Source organism: Xyrauchen texanus, chromosome 44 (genome assembly GCF_025860055.1).
Source record: "Xyrauchen texanus isolate HMW12.3.18 chromosome 44, RBS_HiC_50CHRs, whole genome shotgun sequence".
Taxonomy (NCBI): domain Eukaryota; kingdom Metazoa; phylum Chordata; class Actinopteri; order Cypriniformes; family Catostomidae; genus Xyrauchen; species Xyrauchen texanus.
The window spans coordinates 3,275,229-3,296,408 of NC_068319.1; the positions used below are offsets into that span (position 1 = coordinate 3,275,229).

Below are 21,180 nucleotides of genomic sequence, written 5' to 3' on the forward strand. Positions count from 1 at the left end.
TTGAGGGGATATTAGTAAAACCAAATATAACGTTATCTAAACATAAAGAAAAAGTGGGTTCAATGTTATCAATTATAAATCTGGTCAAACCTTTCCAAAATTTCCTTACATGAGCACAATGCCAAAATAAATGAAACAAGGTATCAGGCAATGTATTGCACAACGAACAGTTCAAATCAATATCCTTTTTAAATTTAATAAGAAAAACATTAACTGGGTAGTATCGGTGTAAGATTTTGAAAGTTATTTCCTTAATTTTATTTACTAATAATTATTTGTTTGGTAAAGCCCAGATGGCCTTCCATAATAAACCTTCCACCAGTCTATTCCAATAAACAGTTTGGCATAGTGACAATGTCTTTTTGAAGTAAGGAGAGAATAGTTTTATTAATATTTAAAACTCCAGGGGCAAAACAAAGTTTCCCAATTGCAGTATCAAATAAATCATAAGCAGGAGGGGGCGCAATAATGTTTTGAATATTAGCTCTGAATAGTGCCAGGACCCCTGTGGGAATCGCATCCATGACAATAGAAAACTCCCTTGGTGTCACTGGGATTTTATGGACATCTAGAGACTCAGAATAAGTGAGCAACATGCCTTCTTGATTTAATAATTGATAGACTTGTGTTATGCCTGCTAAAATCCATCTTTCAAAAAATAAAGATTTATATTTAAATAATATATTGTAATTGTTCAGCAAAAAAAGATAAGGGGAGATTGGACAACCTTGTCTAATACCGCGTTTTAGATCAAATCTAGAGGATGATCCACCTTTTAGTTTGCTGTTTGCGTTCCTATACATTGTTAGTATAGCTTCACAGAAAAAGTGTCCAAGCTAGTGCTGTTGTTCTTCTTTCCACCTCTAGAGGTCGCGTCAGTGCGTCGCGCTGTGTGTCGCAGCTTTGGTGACGTTTTTCCAATCGACTCCAGAAAACTCTGTCCTCCGCTGCGGCCTAGCGCTCCCGTTCCCTCTCTTCCGTCACTTTATTCGCTCATGTCCATCTTTCCGAACCCGAACCGAGCGGGATCCGCTGCCGTATGAGGGGGTAAATACGGGACTGTCGATTTAAACTGAGTTTTGACCCCGAAAGTGAGTGAAATTACAGTAAACAAAGTGAGGAAGCGATGACATCCCGGAGGTGAGAAACTAGCAAAACAAACACTAAAATCACTTTATTTCTCATTTTACCTAACCCTCTGGCCTCTTGTTGTGGTGATAAATACGATTAATGTCTTTTTTAAAGTGTTTAAAGTGTCTTGCTTGCGAACTGAACATGTTAAATGACGGGAATATAGTAAGTGTAGCATAACAGGACGAGACTGAACATGGTTTAGTCAGTAAGAGTCTTTGAAGCTGGAATTAAATGAATTTTACAGATCTTATTGATGGTAGTTTGACAGGTCATATTGTGTTTTGGCAGATCTGACCACAGTCAGAGAGATGGTAAAGTAGGACACGGTTTTTGTGAGAGCAGTATGGTTGAATAAAAATCATTTAACTTAATTTAGCAAATTGTGGTTAAGATCTGACCTACTACGAGTCAGCACTGTTTTCATTTGACATGAACTAGATAGATAGATAGACGGACGGACAGATTGGTAGAACAATAAATAAATAGATATATGGTGGACAGACAGACAGATTGGTAGAACGATAGATAGATGGATGGATGGATGGATAGATAGATAGAGGATGGATGGACGGACGGACGGACGGATAAGTAGAACAATAGATAGATTGATATATGGTTGGAACTACAGACAGACGGATGGATAGATTGATATATAGTTGGAACGACAGACAGATGGATGGATAGATTGATATATGGTTGGAATGACGGATGGATGGATAGATTGATATATTGTTGGAACGACAGATGGATGGATAGATTGATATATGGTTGGAACGTCAGACGGATGATAGATTGATATATGGTTGGAACTACAGACAGACGGATGGATAGATTGATATATAGTTGGAACGACAGACAGATGGATGGATAGATTGATATATGGTTGGAATGACGGATGGATGGATAGATTGATATATTGTTGGAACGACAGATGGATGGATAGATTGATATATGGTTGGAACGTCAGACGGATGATAGATTGATATATGGTTAGAATGGCAGACAGATGGATGGATAGATTGATATATGGTTAGAACGACAGACAGATGGATAGATTGATATATGGTTGGAATGACAGACAGGCGGATGGATAGATTGATATATGGTTGGAATGACAGACAGACGGATGGATAGATTGATATATGGTTAGAACGACAGACAGACGGATGGATAGATTGATATATGGTTGGAATGACAGATGGATGGATAGATTGATATATGGTTAGAACGACAGACAGACGGATGGATAGATTGATATATGGTTAGAACGACAGACAGATGGATGGATAGATTGATATATGGTTGGAATGACAGATGGATGGATAGATTGATATATGGTTGGAACGACAGACGGATGGATAGATTGATATATAGGTAGAAAGATGGATAGATTGATATACGGTTTGAACGGCAGACAGATGGATAGATTGATATATGGTTAGAACGACAGACAGATGGATAGATTGATATATAGGTAGAACGATGGATAGATTGATATACGGTTTGAACGGCAGACGGATGTATAGATTGATATATGGTTAGAACGACAGACAGATGGATAGATTGATATATGGTTGGAATGACAGACGGATGGATACATTGATATATGGTTGGAATGACGGATGGATGGATAGATTGGTATATTGTTGGAACGACAGATGGATGGATAGATTGATATATGGTTGGAACGACAGACGGATGGATAGATTGATATATGGTTGGAACGACAGACGGATGATAGATTGATATATGGTTGGAACGTCAGACGGATGATAGATTGATATATGGTTAGAACGGCAGACAGATGGATGGATAGATTGATATATGGTTAGAACGGCAGACAGATGGATATATTGATATATGGTTGGAATGACAGACGGATGATAGATTGATATACGGTTAGAACGGCAGACAGATGGATGGGTAGATTGATATATGGTTAGAACGGCAGACAGATGGATATATTGATATATGGTTGGAATGACAGATGGATGGATAGATTGATATATGGTTGGAATGACAGACAGACGGATGGATAGATTGATATATGGTTGGAATGACAGACAGACGGATGGATAGATTGATATATGGTTAGAACGACAGACAGATGGATAGATTGATATATGGTTGGAATGACAGACGGATGGATAGATTGATATATGGTTGGAACGACAGACGGATGGATAGATTGATATATAGGTAGAACGATGGATAGATTGATATACAGTTTGAACGGCAGACAGATGGATAGATTGATATATGGTTGGAACGACAGACAGATGGATAGATTGATATATAGGTAGAACGATGGATAGATTGATATACGGTTTGAACGGCAGACAGATGGATAGATTGATATATGGTTAGAACGACAGACAGATGGATAGATTGATATACGGTTTGAACGGCAGACAGATGGATAGATTGATATATGGTTAGAACGACAGACAGATGGATAGATTGATATATGGTTGGAATGACAGACGGATGGATAGATTGATATATGGTTGGAATGACGGATGGATGGATAGATTGATATATTGTTGGAACGACAGACGGATGGATAAATTGATATATGGTTGGAACGACAGACGGATGGATAGATTGATATATGGTTGGAACGACAGACGGATGGATAGATTGATATATGGTTGGAATGTCAGACGGATGATAGATTGATATATGGTTAGAACGACAGACGGATGGATAGATTGATATATGGTTGGAATGACAGATGGATGATAGATTGATATATGGTTAGAACGACAGACAGATGGATAGATTGATATATGGTTGGAATGATGGATGGATAGATTGATATATGGTTAGAACGACAGACAGATGGATAGATTGATATATGGTTGGAATGACAGATGGATGATAGATTGATATATGGTTAGAATGACAGACAGATGGATAGATTGATATATGGTTGGAATGACAGACGGATGGATAGATTGATATATGGTTGGAATGACAGACGGATGGATAGATTGATATATGGTTGGAATGACAGACGGATGGATAGATTGATATATGGTTGGAATGACAGACGGATGGATAGATTGATATATGGTTGGAACGACAGACAGACGGATGGATAGATTGATATATGGTTGGAATGACAGACGGATGGATAGATTGATATATGGTTGGAACGACAGACAGACGGATGGATAGATCGATATATGGTTGGAACAACAGACAGACAGACGGATGAATAGATTGATATATGGTTGGAATGACAGACGGATGGATAGATTGATATATGGTTGGAATGACAGACGGATGGATAGATTGATATATGGTTGGAATGACAGACGGATGGATAGATTGATATATGGTTGGAATGACAGACGGATGGATAGATTGATATATGGTTGGAATGACAGACGGATGGATAGATTGATATATGGTTGGAAGGACAGACGGATGGATAGATTGATATATGGTTAGAACGACAGACGGATGGATAGATTGATATATAGTTGGAACGACAGACAGACGGATGGATAGATTGATATATAGTTGGAACGACAGACGGATGGATAGATTGATATATGGTTGGAATGACAGACAGATAGATTGATATATGGTTGGAACGACAGACGGATGGATAGATTGATATATAGTTGGAACGACAGACAGACGGATGGATAGATTGATATATAGTTGGAACGACAGACAGACGGATGGATAGATTGATATATGGTTAGAACGACAGACGGATGGATAGATTGATATATGGTTGGAATGACAGACAGATGGATAGATTGATATATGGTTGGAATGACAGACGGATGGATAGATTGATATATGGTTGGAATGACAGATGGATGGATAGATTGATATATGGTTGGAATGACAGACAGATAGATTGATATATGGTTGGAATGACAAATGGATGGATAGATTGATATATGGTTAGAACGACAGACAGACGGATGGATAGATTGATATATGGTTGGAATGACAGACGGATGGATAGATTGATATATGGTTAGAACGACAGACGGATGGATCGATTGATATATAGTTGGAACGACAGACGGATGGATAGATTGATCTATAGTTGGAACGACAGACAGACGGATGGATAGATTGATATATGGTTGGAATGACAGACGGATGGATAGATTGATATATGGTTAGAACGACAGATGGATGGATAGATTGATATATAGTTGGAACGACAGACGGATGGATAGATAGATAGATTGATATATGGTTTGAATGACAGACTGATGGATGGATTGATATATATTTGGAAGGACAGACGGATGGATAGATTGATATATAGGTAGAACGATGGATTGATAGACAGACAGACCAGATAGAAAGACAGAAAGATTGAATGACAGATAGATGTTGGACGGACAGATGGTTAGGTAGAACAATAGATAGATTGATATATAGGTAGAACGACAGACTGACAGATAGATAGATGGATAGATAAATGCATTGAGATAACACTATTGTTGTGCATATGTAGCTTCTTTCAGTGTTGTAATCTTTTATGCATTGGCATTTTTAGAGTATTTCATGGTTAAATTGGATTTCTTTGCAATAATTGATCAAATTGACAAGGTAGATTTTCTAGATTTATACTACTAAACAAAAATACATTATTTGATGACCTGATTAAAAAGAATATTCAACAATATTGTTTTTAGGTGTTTTTCTTTCTGTCTATAATATACTGTCCTGTTTGTTGTTGTATCCTGAAGTCACTCTTGCACATTTCTGTTGATAGGTGGTTCCATCCCAACATTACCGGAGTGGAGGCTGAGAACCTTCTACTCACTCGCGGTGTAGATGGCAGTTTTCTGGCCCGTCCCAGCAAAAGCAACCCTGGAGACTTCACGCTCTCTGTTAGGTGAGAAGTGATGGATAAACTAGGATTTAAAGGAATATTTCGGGTAGGGCTTATGTAGGGATTATGTAATCGTGAAAAATGCCGATTACAGCGTTCAATTTAAGTCTGCTCCTGTTACGCCAATGGTTTCTATTTACAATGTGTTTTTGCAACGTTTGAGTATTCAAACCAATAACTAACATGTACATTGATCAATGAAATGGCAATGGTCAATCAGAGCCACTTTATTAGTTCTTAGTCCTATCTGTAATGACAAGTGAACCTAATGCCCAGATGCTTGCTTTATGTTCTTGCTCTGTTTGCGTGGCACATGAAAATTAATACTGAAGAAACATCACCTGACACTTGAAAAGAAACTGTAGAACAAGAGCGAAAAGCACTTTGTAATTATTTTGGATTCATTGCATATTGCACCGCTCGCTTTGAACGTAGATGTTAAATACACTACAAATGAGCAACACGACAAAACTAAAACGCTCCCGTTTTAATCAAGGCACAGACACGGTGTATATAACTGAATTATTATGCTGATTAGACATCTATGTTTTCAATGAGAGCATTAGTGAGAGTGCAGAACTTTGCGTCATTGAGCTTGTGTCGAAATGCAGATCTCAAACCGTGTAAACCTGCATTGAGTGAGAGCAGTCATTGTTACGGGAGAGTTTGTCGCATTGCTCGATTTCTGTGTACAATTTATTAAAAATGTAATAACAGTTTTGTCAAGTTATTAAGTAAACCAATGTGAATTTTTATTTGTACAAAATAGCAATTAAGTAATTCGGCTTCACTGTTCTAAGTGTGCATGAATTGCATATTTCAGGAATCACCGTCATTGTTATCACGCCTGCTCTAATAAGGCCCATTTGCCACGCAGCTGGTATTAGATTTAACATTTTCATCGCACAAACTCTGATGGTAAATTAGTGTTTTTAATTTCCAAAGTGCAACCACTGAGGCCAAAAATGATCTAACATGAACAAGATCACCATTGAAGATCTAACAGGATGAATGGTCCCCTGTCCCACCACCAAAGGAGTAACTTGGTCAAAAAGATGCTTAAATATCCACCATTGAAATCTGCTAATCTGAAGAACCACATGGTTGCTTGCTTTGTTGTTCGACATTAATAATCGCGATTGCAAATCAAGGGCAATAATCGACGATTATAATTATTGCTATTATTCTGCAGCCCTAATTTCGGGTTCAATACAAGTTAAGATTTATTAACAGCATTTGTGGCGTAATGTTGATTACAATGGAAGTGAATGGGGCCAGTCCATAAACACAGAGTCTCAAAAGTATAGGCACAAGACGTAAAACAATAAGCATGATAACATGATTTTAGTGTGATAAAATCACTTACTAAACATTTCTGTGTAAAGTTTATCTAATTTTACAACTTTGTTACGAACGAAATGCTCTAATCCTTGTATTGGATATCACTTTACACAGATTAGATTAGTAAGCTATTTTATAACACTAAAATCATGTTAGCACGCATATTGTTTACGTGTTGTGGGCTATACTTTTGAAGCATTTTTTTTAATGTTTATGGATTGGCCCCATTTACTTCCATTGTAAGTGGCGTCATTTTTTAAATGTTATTTTTTATTTTTGTGGTAATCAATATTATGCCACAAATACTGTTGATTTGATTTAGCTTAACTTGTATTTAACCTGGAATATTCCTATGAGATGGATATATCCTATGAGATGGATATATAATTTTGACCGGAAATAAATGATTCTGCAGTCACATTTGGAATCTGTTCCTTGAAAGAGTGACTCCATTAAGCCTTATGTTGCGTCTCTAAGAATTGGTTGAATATTTGTTTTAATTCTAAACATATCGGTGTCGTTGTGCACCATATGCCCTCCTTTCCTAAAAAAGTGTTTATTTAAAGCTGCATTATGTAACTTTGTGCTCTCTAGCGACATCTGTGTTTGAAAGCTAAAATTGCAAGCAATTTGCGGAAGAACACCTTACGTCAGTCGTGTTTTGGCCCTGCTCTTCTCGTGGATGAATCTCGTGATTTGAGCTTACCTTGACGTCGACCGTGTGTCTGATCTAGGGATGCATATCCATCCAATACATGGATTGGTATCGGCTCCGTTACTGACGTTTTTAAACAGATTGGGTATTGGACCGACGAGCCCGATCCAGATCCGATACTGTGTGTTAGTCATGTTCGTTACGGTCAAGCTCAAAAAAATGACATAAAAGAACCACTAAAACACCATTAAAGCAGTTCATAAGACTCATGCATTTTATTCAAAGCCACTTGATGTGCGATACCTCTGTGAATCACAAAAGGCTGTTTTATAAGTAAATATATAAAATGCACGTGCAGCTCCAGCACGTTTTTGAATGGCGCAGCTCTGTTCACACATACACACGTGCCTATTTTTAACCTTCTACGCGGTGTGCAATATTTGAGCGCTACTCGCGAACATCATCTCAGATGTAGAGATGCTCAATAGTTCGGTTCACTTATAAGGCACACACCTGTCTATATAAGGTCCCACAGTTAACAGAGCATGTCAGAGCACAAACCAAGCCATGAAGTCCAAGGAATGGTCTGTAGACCTCCGAGACAGGATTGTATCGAGGCACAGATCTGGGGAAGGGTACAGAAACATTTCTGCAGCATTGAAGGTCCCAAAGAGCACAGTGGCCTCCATCAACCGTAAATGGAAGAAGTTTGGAACCACCGGGACTCTTCCTAGAGCTGGCCACAGGGGCTTATCAAAGAATTAGCCTATATGGTCCTCTATAATTCTCTTAAATTATTTCTGAGACCGCATCGCTGCTATTATGGGCTGTCTGGAGACCATACCCAGCTACTCATTTGTTACAGATAAAAACATCTCAATAGAGCCTGATTTATTCTGATAAAATGATGACTTTTTAATAGGCAAAGATTAAACCCATCTAAAAGAATATGGCATGAAATGTTTAAAAAATGGACACTATTTGTGATGCTTATAAAATATATAGGTACAAAAATTGTATTTAGTTTGTATTTAATAAAAAAATGTTTGTGGCCAATAAAAATGTTGGCAGGGCAAGTAAAAGTCTGAGGTTCTTCCCTGACATGGCAAGCAGAAAAAAATCCTTATTGTCGGGCTTCTGTAAGAAGTTCTTCTCTCTTTTCTAGGCGAAATGGCGCCGTCACCCACATTAAGATCCAGAACACGGGAGACTATTATGACTTGTACGGGGGAGAGAAGTTTGCCACGCTAGCTGAGCTGGTGCAGTATTACATGGAACACCACGGACAACTGAAAGAGAAAAATGGAGATGTCATTGAGCTCAAGTATCCGCTCAACTGTGCCGATCCCACTTCAGAGAGGTGAGCACAAACGGAGCTCATTGTCTGTCCTGTCATGATTGTGGCGAAAGTTGTGTTTTATGGCTGTTTTTATTGGTGTCCAAGCGCACTCCACTGACATTGTTTTTGTCTGCAAGGTGGTTTCATGGTCATCTGTCTGGTCGCGAAGCCGAAAAGCTGTTGACTGAGAAGGGCAAGAACGGAAGTTTCCTGGTGAGAGAAAGTCAGAGTCACCCGGGAGATTTTGTGCTGTCCGTACGGACCGGCGACGACAAGACAGACAGCAGTGATGGCAAACCTAAAGTCACCCACGTCATGATACGCTGCCAGGTAAATGTGTAATATTTGTAGGTGTTAAATTACTTGCGCTTACCCCAGTTTTTAGGTGTAGTGTGTAATTTCTGAACCACTAGCGTCACCAAATGGAATTGCAACAATTTCAAACAGGTTTCCTAGAAATATTTGTTTCCAAATCACTGTGATTGAGCATATTTCCTTGTTTTCTGTTATATAAGTGGGATGTTATTGTGTTACAGCATGATCTGAAGTTTGATGTTGGTGGTGGAGAGAAATTCGACTCCCTCACAGATCTGGTGGAACATTACAAGAAAAATCCCATGGTGGAAACGCTTGGTACAGTCCTGCAGCTCAAACAGGTGTGTTGATGACCGTTTGCAGCATTGATGCACACTTATGGGCCTTTAGGATGTATTTTGGGTTAAAGAAACAACTTTGAAGAACAATATGAAGAATTTAAGCATTAAAGTTTAGAATGTGCAAACAGCTCCTATTCATACAATGAAATCAGACAGTGATGATGGACTGTGTGTTTTACAGCCTCTGAACACTACACGCATCAACGCCGCAGAGATCGAGAGTCGGGTGCGAGAGCTCAGCAAGCTGGCAGAGGCCACTGATAAAGTCAAACAAGGCTTTTGGGAGGAGTTTGAGGTAAGAGCCAATTAGCATTCTGTTTATTGGCAGATTATCCATCAATATGCCATTGTGTGATATGGGAGTCATTTGTACTTCTGTGTCCACAGACGCTTCAACAGCAGGAGTGTAAACTGCTCTACAGTCGCAAAGAGGGACAACGGGCAGAAAACAAGAACAAGAATCGATATAAGAACATTCTTCCCTGTTAGTAAACAACATCGGCTCCTAAAAACCAGCTGGACTTTCAGTATGCTATGCACCACATGCAAATGAGACGATGCTCATGACTAACATGCTTGTTTCTGTGTCTCCTTCGCAGTCGACCACACACGAGTCGTACTAGACGACGGCGACTCAAATGAGCCAGGGTCCGACTACATCAACGCCAACCTCATCATGGTAATGATGTGTACATGTTGTATCGTAATGACCATAATTATTTTCAACAAGAAAAAACGTTTACGTTTTTGTGAAACTCGTCACACATTTTACTGTTCGATATATCATTTTATTTTAGCTGTTCACTTATAATGCACTTTTGTTCTTCCATATTTTGCAAGAGCATTTAAACCTGAAATAATCTGAATATTTTCTTGTCATTAACAAAAAAGCTATAGTATAATGATGTTGTTACGGTTGTTGGTGATGTTACAGTACAATAACATCACTATGGTAGTGAATAATGTTTTAGTATAGTGATGTCACCATGGTAGTGTATCATGTCATATCATTTTCTCACCAAGGTTGTTAATGCTTTCATAGAATAATGATGTCATCATGGTAGTCAGTGACATTATCAAGGTAGTGTATGATGTCATAGTATAATTGCCTCACATAGGTAGTTAATGCTGTCATAGTATAATGATGTCATCATGGTAGTCAATGAAGTTATCAAGGCAGTGTATGATGTCAAAGAATAATTACCTCACAAAGGTAGTTAATGATGTCACCATGGTAGTCATTGATGTCATCAAGGTGGTGTATGATGTCATAGTATTAATACATCACCGAGTTGGTTAATGATGTCATAATTTAGGAAAAGTAACCCAATTAATCTCACCCAAATCCATTTTCTTATAGAAATGTTAACAGCCTTCGAATAAAGTGGGTATTAAATCAAAGATTAATCTCTCATCTAAACACTCATTTTATGTTTTGCCATAAACTAACAAAATTAAATTACTTTATTTAACTACATACTTGAAATGTCTGGAGTAGGCGGATATGGAACACGTGTACCATTTAAGCCCATGTGTTATCTTAATAATGCCACTATGCTTTTTAAAATGTAAATCCCTCACATTTTACTAAATAAACACCTACATTTTGATTTAGATATTTAGATTTAGACCTCACACATTATAACCATTCATTGAAAAACTAAACATTTGATTGGCTCCAAATAAAATGTAAAATGATTACAACAAATGCATGCATTTCCTCTGCAACAAAAATGTTTTCTCTTGCTTTCTGTCTTTTTTATATTCCAAACTAAAACGGTAAGTGGGCTGATATGATATGTGGGCTTAATTGGGTCACATCCACTAATGATGTCATCATGTTAATCAATGATGTTTTCAAGGTAATGAACGATGTCATAGTATAATTTCCTCACCAAGGTAGTTAATGATGTCATTGTATAATGATGTCACCGTGGTAGTCAGTGATGTCATTGTATATATGATGTCATCATGGTAGTCAATGATGTTATCAAGGTAGTGAATGATGACATTGTATAACTACCTCATAAGGTAGTTAATGATATCATCATGGTAGTTAACGATGTCATAGTATAATGACCTCACTAAGGTAGTTAACGATGTCATAGTATAATTACCTCACTAAGGTAGTTAATGATGTCATAGTATAATTATCTCACTAAGGTAGTTAATGATGTCATAGTATAATGACCTCACTAAGGTAGTTAATGATGTCATAGTATAATTACCTCACTAAGGTAGTTAATGATGTCATAGTATAATTACCTCACTAAGGTAGTTAATGATGTCATAGTATAATTACCTCACTAAGGTAGTTAACGATGTCATAGTATAATTACCTCACTAAGGTAGTTAATGATGTCATAGTATAATTACCTCACTAAGGTAGTTAACGATGTCATAGTATAATGACCTCACTAAGGTAGTTAATGATGTCATAGTATAATGACCTCACTAAGGTAGTTAACGATGTCATAGTATAATTACCTCACTAAGGTAGTTAATAATGTCTTAGTATAATTACCTCACTAAGGTAGTTAACGATGTCATATTATAATTACCTCACTAAGGTAGTTAACGATGTCATAGTATAATGACCTCACTAAGGTAGTTAACGATGTCATAGTATAATGACCTCACTAAGGTAGTTACATGTATAGACCTCACTAAGGTAGTACATGTCATAGTATAATTACCTCACTAAGGTAGTTAATGATGTCATAGTATAATGTACACTCACTAAGGTAGTTAATGATGTCATAGTATAATGACCTCACTAAGGTAGTTAATGATGTCATAGTATAATTACCTCACTAAGGTAGTTAATGATGTCATAGTATAATTACCTCACTAAGGTAGTTAATGATGTCATAGTATAATTACCTCACTAAGGTAGTTAATGATGTCATAGTATAATGACCTCACTAAGGTAGTTAACGATGTCATAGTATAATGACCTCACTAAGGTAGTTAACAATGTCATAGTATAATTACCTCACTAAGGTAGTTAACAATGTCATAGTATAATGACCTCACTAAGGTAGTTAACGATGTCATAGTATAATTACCTCACTAAGGTAGTTAACGATGTCATAGTATAATGACCTCACTAAGGTAGTTAACGATGTCATAGTATAATTACCTCACTAAGGTAGTTAACGATGTCATAGTATAATGACCTCACTAAGGTAGTTAAAGATGTCATAGTATAATTACCTCACTAAGGTAGTTAAAGATGTCATAGTATAATGACCTCACTAAGGTAGTTAATGATGTCATAGTATAATGACCTCACTAAGGTAGTTAAAGATGTCATAGTATAATGACCTCACTAAGGTAGTTAATGATGTCATAGTATAATGACCTCACTAAGGTAGTTAATGATGTCATAGTATAATGACCTCACTAAGGTAGATAATGATGTCATAGTATAATTACCTCACTAAGGTAGTTAAAGATGTCATAGTATAATTACCTCACTAAGGTAGTTAATGATGTCATAGTATAATGACCTCACTAAGGTAGTTAATGATGTCATAGTATAATGACCTCACTAAGGTAGTTAAAGATGTCATAGTATAATTACCTCACTAAGGTAGTTAATGATGTCATAGTATAATGACCTCACTAAGGTAGTTAATGATGTCATAGTATAATGACCTCACTAAGGTAGTTAATGATGTCATAGTATAATTACCTCACTAAGGTAGTTAATGATGTCATAGTATAATTATGTCACCATGGTAGTCAATGATGGTAGTTAATAAGCCGAAAACTTGTGGTCATGTAAATGCATTAAATGGCATTCCTTTATTGGTGTAAGTTCATAAATGGCAAAAGAAAAAAAAAATTATTGACACTGGTAGATTTTTACCCTTTACCCCGATTACACGTTGCATGTAAACACCTTAACCGGCATTCTTACCGGCTTATCCAGTGTACGTACATGTTGTGCACATGCCTCTTCACTGATTGACGTGAAAAGTAGAGAATAACGCAATTATTAATTTCTTTTTAAATAAGCTCATTTTTGGGAGTAATTAGCATATTGGTGTAAATGTGCTCACTGCATAATCATAGAAGCACTGTTTAATGCTTGTATGGTAGTTAAATTATGTCATAAGTGTATGATGACCTCATCACAGCAGTCGTGTCATAGTAAAAGACTGCAATATAAATGATGGTTGTTTTATCGTGTTTTGGTGGTGTGCAATATGTGTCTGTGTCTTGAAACACATTTTTGTGTCCTGCAGCCTGAAATTGAGAACAAGAGCAACAATTCAAAGTTGAAGCGGAGCTACATCGCCACACAGGGCTGCCTGCAGAACACCATCAGTGACTTCTGGAGAATGGTGTTCCAAGAGAACTCTCGGGTCATCGTCATGACAACAAAGGAAGTGGAACGGGGAAAGGTGAGGTCATTTCTAATGGTACGGCCAATTGGAAACCAATACGATTTTTCTATAGAAATATAGAAATATTTATTGGATAAAGTCTGGTGGTATTTACATGATTTTGTTAAATGTGCAATGTTTGAATTTGGGTATTTCTTCCAGAGTAAATGTGTAAAATATTGGCCTGACGTGTCCGCTCTGAAAGAGTACGGAGCCATGCGTGTACGGAACGTTAAGGAGACGTCGGCACATGATTACATTCTACGAGAGCTGAAACTATCAAAAGTTGGACAGGTACGGTAAATGCTGAAAATATTTAATCACCCAAAAACACAAGAGACTGCCTTTAACAGCTGTGATCTGTCTGATTATGTAGGGAAATACTGAGCGTACAGTGTGGCAGTATCATTTCCGTGCCTGGCCCGATCACGGTGTGCCCAGTGACCCCGGCGGAGTGCTGGACTTCCTGGAAGAAGTCAAAATGAAGCAGGAGAGCATAACAGGGGCTGGACCCATCGTAGTGCACTGCAGGTTATGAGAACATATTCAAAAACACACCTCATACTTATCTGGTCTGATTATATATGCTGTTTCCTGATGTGTAAGCTCAATTATAAACGTTGGTTTCTGTTCCTCCCGTAGTGCTGGGATTGGACGAACAGGAACGTTTATCGTGATCGACATCTTAATAGATATCATCAGAGAAAAGGGTAAAGTCAGAGCGTCTTCATAACTGATAACTGTAGAGCAGCTCATTTGTTTTGTGTTCACCTAAATAATGAAAATTCTGTCATCATTTACTCACCGTCATGTTGTTCCAAACTTATATGATTTTCTTACTTCTGTGGAACACTAAAGGACATTTTTTGAAGACTGTGCTGGTTGCTCTTTCAATGAATGGGAACTGATCTTTCAAGCTTAAAAAAAGATGCAAAAGCACCATAAAAGTAGTCCAAAATTCCAACTCTTCTGAAGCCAATACAATAGCTTTGAACGAGAAGCCGACTGAAAGTTATTGTTCGCTGAAAATATTGTCCTCCGGTGAGCTATTAACTCCTCTTACCGTCTGTTGTGCATTCATGAGCACTATGAGAGAAGTTAGTAACTTCAATTCTCTGTCGTTTCTAACCAAAACTTTTCAATGTGTTCAGAAGATTTGGAATATGACGCTTGATCCTCATAAACAAATTTTATGGTACATTTGGGTCCTATAAAGTGAGGCACTGTCCACAGCAAACTATCCCTTTTGCCACAACTGTTGCCCAGTAATACTGATCCAACGATCTTTCCTGTGGTTTGTGTTCTGCAGGTGTTGACTGTGACATTGACGTGCCCAAAACTATTCAGATGGTTCGATCTCAGCGTTCAGGAATGGTACAGACAGAAGCGCAGTATAGATTCATCTATATGGCCGTGCAACATTATATTGAGACTCTACAGCGCCGTATAGAGGAGGAACAGGTGTGTTTACGACATGTTGCTTTGTGTAATAACACTTTCATCTACAACAATTGGATATTTAGCTTTATTATTGGCATCACAAAGACAATAGTCCACTAAATATAGCTTAGACAGGTTTATGACATCATCTTTTGACTAACGATAAGCTGATTCTTTTGCATGTTTGTCTTTTAGAAAAGTAAAATTAAAGGACGCGAGTACACCAACATCAAATATTCTCTCTCTGACCTCACTGGAGGAGACCAGAGCCCTCTGCCGCCCTGCACACCAACGCCAGCCTGTGCCGAGTGAGTCTGACACCAAACCGCTTGTGTGTTTTGTTGATTAGGATGGAAAGTGTCTGCCAAAGGACAAGCAAATAAAGTACATTTATGTTCCTCTTTCTTGTACAAAAAAAATTATTTAAAAAAAAAATCCAAATTTTTACACCCTCTCTCCTAAGCTTACAATTAAACTGTTTTACTAATGTACCTTTAAGACTACTATATGTAAATTACCTCTGTTATAAACTCTCAGAATGAACCGACTGACTAAAATGAATCATAGTTCCCAGTGTTAGATTTTAGCGAATCATTTATTGTAACCGGTTCAGTTTCATGAATTGTCCGAAAGAAACGGTTCACTTAAATGATATGCATGTTCCCGCACTATGTGAGCGAGTGAGCGCATTCGATTAATCTATCAGCTCCATTGCTGTGTGCAATATATCGAGACAAATCTATGCTACACTTCACAATGCTACTTGTTGGAAAATGTAGCTTGTTTCTGGAAAAGCAACATTATTGTAAAAATAGCTTAGCTAGTGTAAAGTGTAGTTAAGTTCATAGCATCACTACATTTAGTTAATTATTTTAGTTAAAGGGACAGCTCACCCCAAAATAAAAACAATTCTCTCATCATTTACTCACTTTCTTTCTTCTGCTGAACACAAACAAATGTGTTTTTATGATTATCTCCGCTTTGTAAGTCCGTAAAATGCAAGTGAATGTTGACTAGAACTTTCAAGCTCACAAAAGCACATGAAGGCAGCATAAAAGTAATCCACATGACCCCAGTGGTTTAAAATATATGCTTTCTGAAGTGATATGATTGGTGTGGGTGAGAAACGGGTTGATATTTTTACAATAAATCTCCACTTTCACTTTCACATCTGTTTTTTTCAATTCGCATTCTTCGTGGATATGGCCAGCTACTGGGAAGGGAGGAGAATTTATAGTAAAAATGGACTTGAATATTGATCTGTTTCTCACCCACACCTATCATATCTCTTCTGAAGACATGGATTAAACCACTGGAGTCTTATGGATTACTTTTATGCTGCCTTTATGTGCTTTTTGAGCTTCAAAGTTTTGGACCCTGTTGACTTGCATTGTATGGACCTACAGAGCTGAAGTACTCTTCTAAAAGTCTCAGTTTGTGTTCTGCAGAAGAAAGAAAGTCATACACATCTGGGATGGCATGAGGGTGAGTAAATAATGAGAGAAAATACATTTTTCGGTGAACTATCCCTTTAATATTTAATATAGACTCTTCAAACTGGTTTATTTCAAAGGCAGGAAAAAATTATATTTTCCACAGTATGGCACCTTTTTATAGATCATATTAGAAATTCATTCACAAATCAGCTTTTTCTCTGTGTTTGAGTCTGTGAGGAGGGTTGTTAGTATTTTCTGTCTGTGTATTATAGTATGCGTGATGACAGTTCTCGAGTGTATGAGAATGTGGGACTAATGCAGCAGCAGAAGAGTCACAGATGAGATTAATATTCCAGCACTGTTTATAACACAGGTAATTCTGCTCACATCACGAAGAGTCAACACGAGATCTGTCATCATTCACTTTTGTAGTCTGGACAAAAATGCAATGACAGTGAATGGTGACTGATGTCATCATTCTGCCTAACATCTAATTATGTGTTCCACTGAATAAATAATCTGTGCTCTTAAGGCTTTTTGTAGCCCAGTAGTTGTGCAATAATAACTTTTATTTTCCCTACGTTGACAGGAAGTGATTGTGTTGTTGCCAGCCGCTCCTGAACGCCCGAGATGTGACCACGAATATACGGAGAAATGACACACATAAAAAAAGAAACAAATCTAGCGAGCGGTCCACACAAGCTCAGAGACATACGGATGGAGTGAATTTAATGCGTAGCCTTTCAACCCCACTCTCTGAAACCACTGTGACTATCATGACGCCTTATGCTAAATAAACCCAAAACAGCCCCTGCAAAATCACATTCTTTTGGGTGTGGACTTCTCTCAGTTTCACCAGGCTACATGTGGAAAAGCGTTAGCGTTTTTAAAAAATCTTTTAAATCATCCTCTTTCGTTTTACTTTGCCTTTCTCTTTTAAACAAAGCAAGTATGCTTTCTGAAAAACATTATGATATTCTAATGGAAATGGGACACGGAGCATCTGAAATAATCATGTTGTCTTTTACTACTTTTATCGGGAACAAAACACAAGGGATTCTCAGCCATGGAAAGGGATATTCTTTATCTTCGAATATTGTTTTATATGCAGTAAAAAATGCAATATTGGGCGAATGTCATTAAAACATGTTAAAGTCTTATTTCAACCCCAAAGCTTAGAAGAAGACATAAGAAATTATATTTTGCATTCAGGAAATTAAGAAGTGTATATATTAGGACCGTTCAGATTTTAATTTAAATAATTAAATAATTAAATATAAATAATTCCCTCTATTTCTCGTAACTGTAATGCGTTAGAATGTTTATTAACTTGTGTGCACTGATTTTTTTTGTTAGTTTTTTCTAAGTATATTTGTCTTGTTTTCCAATAAAATATCTAGACGTTCTTAAAACAAGATACACTTCCTTGAGCAGAAAAATGACATATTATTTTGTCTTGTTTTCACAGAAATCTTAACACTTGTAACAAGAAAAAAATATTTGCAAATGAGGTATAAAAAAAAAAAACCCATTGGCAAATAATTTTTTTCTTGTTTTAAGGATAAACTCCATTAAAAAAAAAAGCATTTTTGCCATGCAATTTTTTTTTTTAAATTAATTTCCATTTATTCTCAATGGTGATTCTAATTAGTCATTTGTTCTGTTTACAACAAATACTGCCATGATGTATACATATTCTACAATTTAAATGATATACCGGTACATCCTTTATCACATTACAGTAGCGAGAATTTAAGGGGGAAAATTCATTGCTTCATTGTCATGAAAATAATGTCACAAATCTTAATGGTCCTCCAAATTGGCTTTAAAGTTTTAAAATATAAGCTGGAAATGCTCTTGACATGTTTCCTGAGATTCGCTCTACTAATCGAATCTAATTGAGCCAGTGCCATTTTAACAGTAGACTAAATTCAGACTTGAACGAACAATCCCTTGCAGTATCAGGTTGAAGAATTAATGCTGTCCCATTGTGTCATTTTTTTCGTCCTCTGCCTTCACTTAAAGCCCAGCGTCCTTAAGATTCTGCTCCTCAACAGCAGGGGAACTTCAGTCGGGTCAGGACACCCCGGCTTTTGCCTTTTGTCCCCCTCAAGAGAGATGTTCTGTGACTGAGGACTTTTTCATGGGACATCATCGTCCTGTCCCTGGCTTGTTTGTGTAACTGAAATATTGTTCTGCGTGCATCGGGCCATCCTGCAGCTGTCTTTGCTTGGTCACATACCTGTTTATTAATTATGTTTTCATTATATTTGACTAAAAAAATTAATAAAAGCGTAGTACTTGTGCACCGAGCACCGTATGACAAAAAGTGACTGCACATTTGTAACCCTGTTGATTTCAAGCTTGTAAAGAGCATTGGATAAGTTAGGGGTTTGAAAAGTGTTATTAGGGGCCTCTATTAACATATTTTAATTTTGTTTTTGCCAAGCCATAAGCCTTTTTTTCTTGCAATGCTGTCTTCTGATTTCCTATTTCTTTTTCTCTTTTAACACTTTAATATTTGCTTTCTTCACTAAAACACACTTTTGTCCTTTTGTTGTTTCTTGGTGCGTTCAATGTCAGCAGTATTTTGTAACTCATATATTTAAATGGTTTTCACAAGCGCTTTTAGAAAGTTAATGCATCTTTCCTTGTCATTTCGAACACTCTTGTCAGCGTTTGGCATCTGCAAATCATTCTTGACTTCGTTCACAGCCTTCATGAAAAAGTGTCTTTGCCAACTTGCATTAACATTCATCATTTCTAGCCTCGACTTACTTTCTTCTCTCAGAACTACGGCTTTTGAAAATGGGTAAAAACACACACAAAAAAAATGCTGAGTTTGTTTACTCACAGGCAGCGAGAACAGCCTTTTAGCCCAGGGGACATATGGTGTATCCGGCATACTGTTGTGTGTTTATTGTCCTGAAGAGTGCAAGTGTGTTTGTATCTGAGAATACTGCTGTTTGCTCTTTGAAGTCCCCTTCTGTTTCAGCCATGCTGTTTTTCTTTTCTTTAAGGACCACTCTGTCTCAATGATGTAAATATTTACACACAACTGTGTGTGTGTGTGTGTGTGTGTGTCAGTGACCAATTTAATATTTTTCTTTCTTTTAAAACTAAAAAAATAAATGTCCCATTACTCTTCGCCAAGCTACACGGAAAGCAATCTGTCCAAAACAACTGTCATAATTTTTTTTTTGTCATTGTGAAGAAAAGGCAATGGTTGTTGAACTCAATGCAAACAAACTATATTTTTTAAACTTGTATATAGTACATGAATATCTTGTAGAGGAGAATGTACTTACTAAACGTATGTAATTGCCATTAAGATATACTGTATGTTTAACCCAGCATCTCTCTCGTGCCAGACAGTTAGCCTTACACAAGCTAAAAGAGTTGATCGTGTTGTTCGACTAGCAATGCAATTAACCAACATGAATTCATACATAACAATAAACAAGAAGCTCACAACTTAATGATTGTCTTATTAAACTTTTTGTCAACTAGATGGATGAATGGACGGTCATTGAGAGGTAGATATGTTTTCAGACAGATACTGTAGGTAGGGCAATGGTAGGTAGAAGGATAGATTGATAGATGAGTAGAACAATAGCTAAAACTATATTTATATTAGAACGATAGATATGTAGAATGATAGAAAGATAGGTAAATTGAGAGATAGAAAGGTATATCAATAGGGAGATAGATATGTAGATACAGTTGAAGTCATAAGTTTACATACGGTTTAAGTCATTAAATATAATTTAACCACTGAACTGTGCCTTTAAGCAGCTTGGAAAATTCCAGAAAATTATGTCAAGCCTTTAGACAATTAGCCAATTAGCTTCTGATGCTAATTTGAGGTTTACCTGTGTATTTTAAGACCGACCTTCAAACTCAGTGCCTCAT

At 37.0% G+C, this 21,180-nt stretch overlaps 1 protein-coding gene across 1 annotated transcript; it reads left to right on the forward strand.

Annotated features, from left to right (window-relative positions):
* The first annotated feature begins 926 nt into the window (after positions 1-926).
* ptpn11a (protein tyrosine phosphatase non-receptor type 11a) lies at positions 927-20,737 on the forward strand. Its single transcript, XM_052116933.1, has 16 exons — positions 927-1,140; positions 5,888-6,010; positions 9,169-9,363; positions 9,480-9,672; positions 9,879-9,998; positions 10,180-10,293; positions 10,386-10,482; positions 10,598-10,677; positions 14,252-14,410; positions 14,555-14,686; positions 14,769-14,923; positions 15,035-15,102; positions 15,702-15,853; positions 16,028-16,140; positions 17,541-17,641; positions 17,858-20,737. Exons 1-15 carry the CDS (start codon positions 1,127-1,129, stop codon positions 17,608-17,610), a joined length of 1,785 nt encoding a protein of 594 aa, XP_051972893.1. The 5' UTR covers positions 927-1,126; the 3' UTR covers positions 17,611-17,641; positions 17,858-20,737.
* Positions 20,738-21,180: the final 443 nt, after the last annotated feature.